Raw genomic sequence first — 10,612 nt, 5'->3', positions numbered from 1 at the left:
AGGCACAGATTTTTATACCGCATCTGTTGATTAGAATGTTGATCTCTATTTCAAATTTAAACATAGTACAATCACTGCCAAACAAAGCATACCTGTCTGCTGAATCCAGGCTGTAGGACACTGATTTGCAGCCAATGGGTTAAGAGGCAGAAGTTGTGGAAATAGCAATAAAGTGGATTGGGATCCAAAGATCCTATAATCATATGTGTTCTCTCTTAACTCTGAGACAGTTAGGTTAGGATTCCTGCTCTAGTGGCCTGGGTTTTACAGGAAGAAATTTTCCCCAAACTTATATTGTTGCATCCAAATACAGAACTGCAATAATACAGAATATGATTCTTAAAAGTAGCTCTCACAGACACTTATTAACATATTCCTGTTCTATCATTCACAGAGTTCTGTTGGAGAACAGCGTATGTAATATGGAAAGGACCAATGACTCCACGTTGACAGAATTTGTCCTGGTAGGGCTTTCTGCCTACCCAAAGCTCCAGACAGTTTTCTTCGTTCTAATTTTGTGGATGTACCTGATGATTCTGCTTGGAAATGGAGTCCTTATTTCAGTTATCATCTGTGATTCTCACCTGCACACTCCCATGTATTTCTTCCTCTGTAACCTTTCCTTCCTCGATGTTTGCTACACAAGTTCCTCTGTCCCACTAATTCTTGCCAGCTTTCTGGCAGTAAAGAAAAGGGTTTCCCTCTCTGGGTGTATGGTGCAAATGTTTATTTCTTTTGCCATGGGGGCCACAGAGTGCATGCTCTCTTAGGCATAATGGCACTTGACCGCTATGTGGCCATCTGCTACCCACTGAGATACCCTGTCATCATGAGCAAGGGTGCCTATGTGGCCATGACAGCTGTGTCCTGGGTCACTGGGCTTGTGGACTCAGTAGTGCAGACAGCTCTTGCAATGCAGTTACCATTTTGTGCTAATAATGTCGTTAACCATTTTGTCTGTGAAATTCTGGCTATCTTGAAACTGGCCTGTGATGATATTTCAATCAATGTAATTAGTATGACAGGGTCAAATCTGATTGTTTTGGTTATTCCATTGGTAGTAATTTCCATCTCTTACATATTTATTGTTGCCACTATTCTGAGGATTCCTTCCACTGAAGGAAAACATAAGGCCTTCTCCACCTGCTCAGCCCACCTGACAGTGGTGATTATATTCTATGGAACCATCTTCTTCATGTACGCAAAGCCTGAGTCTAAAGTCTCTGCTGATTCCAGTAGTGAAGACATAATTGAGGCCCTCGTCTCCCTCTTCTATGGAGTGATGACTCCCATGCTCAATCCTCTCATCTATAGTCTGCGAAACAAGGATGTAAAGGCTGCTGTCAAAAACATACTGTGTAGGAAAAAAATTTCTGATGGAAAATGAATACTTGATTTATAATATTAAGTCATGTAGACTTAATATTCAATGCTGCTGCAGACATAAAATTCAAAAAGATAAAATTACCACATGAAAACAAATTTGCCATGTGGCATTCAAAACCGTATGGTACAAATAGTTTTGGGCCAAACACAGTGGCTCACGCTTGTAATCCAAGCACTTTGGGAGGCCAAAGCAGGTGGGTTACCTAGGTCAGGAGTTCGAGACCAGCCTGGCCAATATGGCAAAACCCTGTCTCTACTAAAAATACAAAAATTAGACAGGTATGGTGGCATGGGCCTGTAGTCCCAGCTATTTGGGAGAATAGCTCCCAAATAGGCAGGAGAATTGCTTAAATGAGAAAAGTGGAGGCTGCAGCGAGCCGAGATCATGCCACTGAACTCCAACCTGGGTGACAGAGCGAGACTTCATCTCGAAAAAGAAATATTTTCTTTTTACTATTAGATTTTTGTTTAAAAACATATAACTACAGACGTAAAACATGTTCATGGTGTTAAAACATACTATCATAGATAAATATTGAAAATCTCTTTGGAAGCCTGAGCAAAAAATAATCACTCTCCAATCTTCAGAAAATAATCAAGGCAAAAGGCATTTGAAAAAGCAATTTACGATCTATATTAAGTTCATTATTTATTAGTATGTAAATATTAATCAGTACATGATATATTATATATTCATTTTTAATTGTTCATTTATTTACTGTACAATGTCCACCACACATATAAGCTCCCTGAGGATAGGATCTGACCCTACAACGTCTAAAAATCCTGTGATACAGCCTGACATATAATGGGTGCTCAATAAATATTTTTGAACAAATAGGTGAGCCACCTCATATATAAAATGAGAAATGTATGTTTGTCATATCTGAGGTAGCAAAGGTTATTCAAACCAGAAATTGATTAAATACTTCTAAATAAACTGTACTGGCATTCGTCATATACATTCCTTAATAGCGAAGGCATCACCTTTTATTTTCCGTAACTTTTCTTGAATTTGATTCATAATGAGACTAAGATAAATGAAAGAGTTCCCTGGTAATGCATCCTAAGTTTTAATTTAATAAAATATAAGTAGTCTGGTAGCATAGTGCTACTCTTGGACTTTGAAAAGAGACAAGGCTGAAACAAGGACTTTTGATCTACTCTGCATTAGATCACACAGAATCTAAATAGTAGAAAAACTAGGCAGAATGAGTGACTGCCAAAAATTGTGATATGAGAATAAGAAGTGGCAGAAGAAATTAAGTCAAGTCATCCAGTGTCCTGAGGAGCACAGGGTTTTGGGCACTGAGGCGTAAGACACAAATGGCTCAAAATTGAGATCATCTCTATTTATGCTCCCTGTGGGGCAGCACCCATATGAGGAAGTCCTACTTCCATTGAGGGAACTGAGTCAGGTATGGTCAATAGAAGAAAGCATTCCCTTTACCTCCAGATCTTTGGTAGTCTATGGTAGTTGAAATATAAAACAGAAATCCAGAGTAAAAGACTAGAGCTACTTCTAAGTTGTGAGAGTAAGACCACAATAGTTTCTTGTCTTGTTAAAAGATAATTATTGTAATTTTGTAATATAATCAGTTAACTCATGCACAGCATTTAACAGTGCCTGGAATATCCTAAATGCCCAATAAACATCAGCTATTTTATTATTTTTAGTGTTAGGTATTCTTTAGTAAGTCAGAAACCTTTGAATTGGCACAAGATTTTTATCCTTTTTTTTTAGGGAATAACTGATGCTATTAACTTTCTCATCTCTCAGCTTCAAATCCACTTTTCTATGTTCTGGCTTGTTAGTTAGGGTTGGCACACTGAAAATCACATTTCTCCTTTGTTAACGAGCTTCTGTTAGATTCCTCCAGAAGAGTGCTAGAGGGTGAATGAAAGCTTGGATGAAAATAAGGGATTTCCCCCTCCCTATTTGCTTCCCATTCCTGTCAGCATCACCCCAGCTTTGGTTCTTCACTATGACAAATAGCTGCTTCCAGTATTGGTTTTAGTTCCATCTATTTTTCTCCACAATCCAGAACTAATAATCTACCAGCACCATATCCTCAGAGTCTTGAGTCTGTCACTCAGCTCTTACTTCTGGTAAATTAATAAGGCCTGTCAAGTTTTTAGTCTCTCATGAGGTATCTTTAAAAGCAATGAAATATGCAATTATCTGCTTGAGAAATGTAGCAAATCAGATGGATAATAAGCAATAGACTGGGTCAAGCTACCATTTCCATACAGAACTATATAACAAAATGTATGTGTAAGACATTTGCTTTTACTTCTGCAGTTGCTTTGTTGTTTCTAAACTGTAGACTATTAAGTCTCTTTAATATACTCTCAAATGGCATAATCATAATAATTATATAATCATTATATAATAATCAGAGCCTCACGGAAATGTGAGACAATACTAAGTGTACCAACATACACATAATGGAAATAACAGAAGGAAGAAGGCAGAAAAAAATACTTATTTAAGTAATTGCTAAAAACATCACAAATTTGATGAAACACTAGTCTATACATCCAAGAAGATCAATGAACTTTAAGTAAGGTAAACTAAAAAGAGATCTACACTCAGATACACCATAGTCAAAATATTGTAAGATAAAGAAGAAAAAAAAAACACCTCATAAACTTCAAGAGAAAACTGGTTCATCATGTGTAAGGGAGCCACTATAAGATTAACAGCACACTTCCCATCAGAAACAAGTGAGGCTATATGGCAACTGGATAACATATTCAAACGCCTGGAAGAAGAAATGAAACACAAAAATAAATGTCAACCAAGAAGCCCATGTTCAGCAAAACCATATTTCAAAAATAAAGGTGAAATAAACGTGTTACCTGATAAACAAACTGAGATGATTGTTTGCAAGCAGACTTAGACTTGCTTTATGAAAATACTAAAGGAAGTTATTCAGGATAAAAAAAAAAAAAAAAAGTAATACCAAAGAGCAATTCAATACACACACATACACAGAAAGTAACTCAAAAATACAGTTTAAAATTAAGTAAATGAATTAAAATGCTATGTTAGCCTGTCTGGTTTGGTTGCCTAATTTTCTTGTAAACATGCACGTTCCTGTTGGTTTATTTTGGAGGGAGAAGAAAGGACATTTATTCACTTGTTTTAAAGGAACTTCTTTACAGAACTATTCTGCTCACTCCTTACAATACTGTCAACATCTGGCCCTTGGGAAAGGCACAGACTTTTTTGTTCCACTAAACTCTGAAAATACAGTTCCTTTCCCTACATTGTTATTTCTCCATGCTCTGCTGCTAAGCATGGGCAGCTTCAGCCAAAGTCAATATTCTTCAGTAGGAAATGTCAGTCCCTTGAATTTTAAGATGCTTTATAAATGGCTCTCTTGAAAGGTTACCTTCTCTTGTAGGTGGTTGTAGGGTTTGGGGTGGAGAAAGAAGAGATTATGGTGATGGTAGAATGTACATCATAATCATCTTTGCCCCTACAAAATTCACACAACTGATGTTTGCCCCTAAAAAATTCACACAACTACATTCTTCACTTTCTCTCACAGATACTGCGAGTGTGTGACAAACTAATGTGTGAAGAGAACTGGTTTCACAATTTTTTATCATGTTCTAAACAGTAGTCCATAAACTCACTTTAGTACACACGAGTTTAGGGTACCTATTATATTGCTCTGTGCTGTTGGAGCATCTGACACAACATGATATAATGCTAAATGAAATACCAAATATAAAAGTATATCTATATCATAATCACAACTGTTTAAGCCAGCGCTACAGAAAAAAAGAATTCCCTAACCAAGCCTGAATATGACATTGCCCATTGTCCTTGCCCATATTTCCCACACGCCATTAATTTTATGACAGGTTACATGGTGATATGGTTTGGATTTGTGTCCCTGCCCAAATCTCATGTCAAATTGGAGGAGGTGCCTAATGGGAGGTGGTTGGATCACGGGGGCAAGTTTCCCCCTTGCTGTTCTTGTGATAGTGAGTGAGTTCTCATGAGACCTGATGGTTTTAAAGTGTGTGGCACTTCCCCCATTGCGCTCTCTTTCTCTCCACCATGGGAAGATGTCCTTGCTTCCCCTTTACCTTCTGCCATGATTGTAAGTTTCCTGAGGCCTTCCAACCATGCTTCCTATTAAGCCTGTGGAACCTCAATTAAACCTCTTTCCTTCATAAATTACCCAGTATCAGGTGGTTCTCTATAGCAGTGTGAAAACAAACTAATACACATGGCCATTTTTTAGTTTCCTAAAAAATGTCTAAAATTTTTAGCTAATTACAGAAGATCTCATAAAGATGGATCAAAAGATGACTGAAGCCAAACAACACACTTAAAGAGGCAACTCTAGCACTATACTGATATATTTAATCCTTTTGATTTTCTTCAAGTGCCTGCCTAGAATTCTCCTTTGTCTCCATCCCAAATGAAATAAGAAGAATGTTCAAAAGAATAAGAACTCACACTCATGAAAGAAAATTTTAAAAATTGTTCTTCATTTCTGCTATTCCTATAGGATAGTAAATTAAATAGGTCTTTCTAATTAATACTACCAAAATGAAATCTGGACCATATTCAATCTCCAGCTTAAGGCATAGTCTTTGCTTACTGCATCTGTTGGTATGAAACAATAAATTTTTAGGATCCCTCTAACTGTAATACAACTGGATATCAAATAAAACTGACATTGATATACACTTGGCATTACAAAAAGTGGATATTTTCCCTAAGGAACCTCTTATTTCATGCCCTGTGGTAGTCATTAGTGCTGTTAACTGAAGATTCTGGTTTTCCTTTTAGGAATACAGAAAAATTGCTATTCCCCTTGAAACTGGGCCCAAATTTTCTTTGCTGTGACCAATGAAGTTCTAGTGAAAGTAGCATTTATTGTTTCCAGATAGAAATATTTACTTGCCAATGAGAGACCCTGCTGCTCCCTCTTCCCCTTGCCACGTGGAAAAGTACATTTCAAAATGAAGCCTCCATTAGTCTAAGTCCCTGAGTGACTTTGTCAGAACCTTTCTGTCATTCATGACACATCATACATGCAGCAGCATCAATAAGTAAACAATTATTGCAATAGGCCACAAAGGTTGAAAGGCAATTTGTTATTACATCCTAACCATCCTACAGTCATTCCTGACACACAAACCCAAACAAACAAATAAAGGAAAAGGCTATGAGATGAAACAAAGTGAGAAGACCTGCAAAAAAAGCAGCAATAAGATTAGATTGTTGGTAAATGCCAGTATCAGCTGTGCAGATGGATTTTAAGTAAAAATTTGGAGATTTGAATCTGGGACTCCTCCATTATACCTGAACCCTCTAATAGGGCAAAAGGGGCTTTTCAGGGTCACTGTGGATTATTTTACCAGATGTACTTACACAATTTCACAACACTCAATAATAAGGTATTCAAAACCTGGAAAGCATAGACTTGAAAATTTATCATAGCAATATTCAGGGAGATAGAAGTAAAGCACTTTGTTTTAACAATACCAACAGCATAATTTCTTAAAAGCTGGAGATCAAACGTCCTAAGATGAGTCATATTTTCTAGTGCTCACACATGTAACATATAAGCTAGCAGCAGCACTTAATGGTTTCACGTTAGTACCACTTCCTTATTCCCAGCAAAAGCAGATCAAGTGCTCTCTGGAAGAAATAATCTTCAATTTAATTCTGCAGGATACCCAAAGAAAAATTGAATTTACACTCACAAATCACTAAACACAATAGAAGCAAACCACCATTAGTGAGAGTCCACACTCACAATAACTACAGTCATTGTAAATGAACTAAACTCATAATTTTTAAAGTAGTATTAGTATAATAGAGATATAAGTTTTTATTTTAAGGGAATACATAACTTTCATATTATTTTAGTGTGTATATTTTCTACTACATAGGAAAAACAGGGGTTGAAGTACAAAGAAGGAAAAAGTATACTAGGCAAGTAATAACTAAAAGCTGATGTTACTATATTAATGTGACAAAATGGATTGAAGATCAAAAAGCATTACTAGAAGTAAAAGAGGAAGTTGCATTATGATAAATGTTTATTTATTCAGTAAAATGTGTATTCTAAGCTTTATTCTCCTAACAGCCTTAATATATAAAAGAAAACTTAATATAACTATATATCATCTTAAGCACTGAAAGAATAAACAGACAAATATAAGGATCAACAGATTTGAACAAAAACATTAACAAGCTTATCAGCCCAACTATTATGGAATATAGATTCTTCTAAAACACATTTGAGACATTTGCAAAAATTGACATTACATTAGGCCGAAAGCAAGAATCAGTAGATTTTAAGGAAGCAATATTAAACAGTCATATTCTCTTTCCTATATACAATTAAGTTAAATGTAACTAATTAATTTAAAAGCTCCATAACCCGAGACAATTAAAACACACTTCTAAATGATTAAGTAGCAGTGATGATCAAAATATTTCACTTCTATGGCAAGTGTTCTAGTAAATTAGAATGAATATTTGTCATAAACAACCAGTGTAGCTGTAGTAATTAATGTGTGCCAGCAAAGTGTCAGCCCTTGCTTACAGGTAAGAGAAAAAAATTAAAAACAAAAAAATTTAAATTACAACCCCCAAATTAAAATCTCATAAAACCATGCTTAAGACTGCAGCCAATAGTACAGCTGTATCAGCTGTTTATAGCTAGTGTCCATTCTGATTGGGTGGCAGCTATGCCATAATCTTTGTTAAATACATTCACTATTAATCCTGCTAAGAAATAAAGTGTAATTGAACAATGTACATTAAAGTTTACTAGATACAGAAAAAGTAACTTTTTCTGAAAAAATGTTTATACTGAAATTCTTGTAGAAAACTTGACTTCATAAGGAAGAAAAAAGAATGAAATGAAAGCAAAGAAAGACAATGAAATAATCTAAGTAATTTGAATGCAGAGTGGATATGCCAAGCATTTTGCTGTTTATTCATATTATATTATTTCTAATTAAATCTTCATAATAATAGTGAAAAGTATATTTTCTTGTTCTTAATTTACAGCCAAAGACATTAAGACTACTAGAGGTTCTAAGTGGAAAAGCTATGTTTCTTTTCTCTACATGCCTACTAGTCAGGAGGGAAACATCTGAAAGTCCAGTTGCTTCTGAGTCATGAAAAATAATCCAAAGGTATTAGAAGGCAAAAGAGTTAATAATGTTACGGGATTTTACCTTGGCATTTCTCTAACACTGTTAAGCTGGATAATTAGATTAATTTGGGGGACTATGATGACCAAGTCCTGCAATGATTGTGGCCGTGATTTAGAGTGGATAATAGTTTGACCTTTCCTTGATCCCAGTATTGCATCATCCTCTTGAGAAACTTATGGATATCCCTGTACTCACAGGTAAAGGACAGTACGTGCTAAGACCAAGGGCTTTAACCAGAAAACTGCTGAATAAACCTAGGGTCATGGGTTTTCAGTGCAATGTACTTTAGGGAAGATGAGAGGGTGCAATAATTTTTTGTTAATTAAGAGAGACAGAAAAACTTAGTGGTAAAGAGGCTAAATATGCTGTCAAACTGTTTAGATTGGAATCTCACCTCCACATCTATCTTGCTAGCCTATGCAAGTGATTTAATGTCTTTGAAGTTCAGTTTTCTGATGCACTGTGAAGGTTAAATGTACCAGCTCACTCATCCACATGTACAGCACTTCTCTCACTCTAGAGAAAAGATGCTTAGTTCAACAAACCAAGGAGATGGAGAAATAGGGGAGTTTAATTATAAACAGGTTTACCTGAGGTGATAGTGAATCACCAGGTAGATGGAATTCAGCCGGTATATGGGGATGCAAATTAAGACACTAATAATGGACATTCCATTTGATGCTATAGATGGTGTAATTCTTGATGCAAATACTGTAGGTAATACAGAATATGAGAAAAGTAGAGCAACCATTACTAACTTCAACCCACTTTCTAAAGAAGAAAGAAATACAAGCACTAAAAGAGAGGCAAGCAGGTTGTCCAATGGCTGGAAAAAGAGGCATGGCTATGTAGTCTCAGAGATCACAAAATGAAGAGCCTCCAAAGCCAAAGGGACTATCCTAACTCCAAGAATGGGAATTGGAGATACTAACATCAAAAATATCAGAGATACCCATGCAGAAAGTGAGTTCAGAAATGGTTCCTCTCGGGCATATTGGAGAGGAAACTCTACGCCAGTGAAAAGTCCAAAGTTGTCAGGATCACTAGGACTCTAAACAAAGATGATAGAGCAATTATTTTGCTGAGCCCAGAAAGGAAGTTATTTTGACTGTCTCTGGACCAACATCCATGAAGTTTCTAGAGAAAGGGAAAACGAAGAAAGCAACTTTTCCTCGTTGCAAATTAATTAAAAATGAAACAACCATTTCAGTGACTTATGTTTTCTGTAGCTCAGTTAAGGGAACACAGTAAACATCATTTATGTCACAAATACATTTAATCCTCATAAAAACCTGAAGACATGCATAATTTACACAATGGAGAACATGTAGTCCAAAAAAGTTATACAAATTGCCCTAGGTCACACAGCTAGGAAGCCACACCGTGGAGGGTGGAGTGCAACTAAAGAGATTCCAAAATTCATACACTTCTTATTACCATACTGTAGAGCTCCATTTTTTCTGATTGCTAAAAGACCTGCCAAGACCTCTCTATCCACCTCTGCAGCAAATAGATAATGACAATGTACAGCTCTATATGACCTTTAACTGTGTAAAACAGAGTGCTTCCAAACAGGCCAACCAACTCAGGAAGACCATTTCTTTTCTGTTATCTCTAGCCTGGTAACTTTCTCCCACAGGAATATAAAACACAGTCTAATATTTATACCTGAGCAGGCAACTACATCTCAGAGGACATCATTAAAAGTTGACTGACCTACTTCTCTCTGGTACAAATAGGTTACATAGGGATGACATCCCACATGCCTGCTAACAGTCTAAAGTCAAGCTTGTTAAAGTGAACCTGTAACTTTTTAACAACACTCTTCCCTCCACAAGTTTCCTGAAGGGAATCTGGGGCTGTTCCTAGGAGATTGATTTTTCCTCTTTAGTTGTAACTAAACAGTAAAAAAAGGAGCGTATGAGATCCTCGTGTGGAAAATTTGAAATGAATAATCACTTTATTCTTGGTAAAGAGAGCAGTCCTCTATGAACTGCCATCACCGAGTCATTTAGAAAATGTA

General features: G+C 36.2%; 1 protein-coding gene across 1 annotated transcript; it reads left to right on the top strand.

Annotated features, from left to right (window-relative positions):
• The first annotated feature begins 422 nt into the window (after positions 1–422).
• Positions 423–1,387, top strand: LOC111535389 (olfactory receptor 13C8). The gene is given in 2 exon segments (XM_023201712.2): positions 423–761; positions 764–1,387. Coding segments are annotated over 2 exon segments (963 nt in total).
• The last annotated feature ends 9,225 nt before the right edge of the window (positions 1,388–10,612 follow it).

Source organism: Piliocolobus tephrosceles, chromosome 14 (genome assembly GCF_002776525.5).
Source record: "Piliocolobus tephrosceles isolate RC106 chromosome 14, ASM277652v3, whole genome shotgun sequence".
Classification (NCBI taxonomy): domain Eukaryota; kingdom Metazoa; phylum Chordata; class Mammalia; order Primates; family Cercopithecidae; genus Piliocolobus; species Piliocolobus tephrosceles.
Note: the sequence above shows the minus strand (reverse complement) of the source record. Positions and strands in the feature narration are given on the sequence as shown.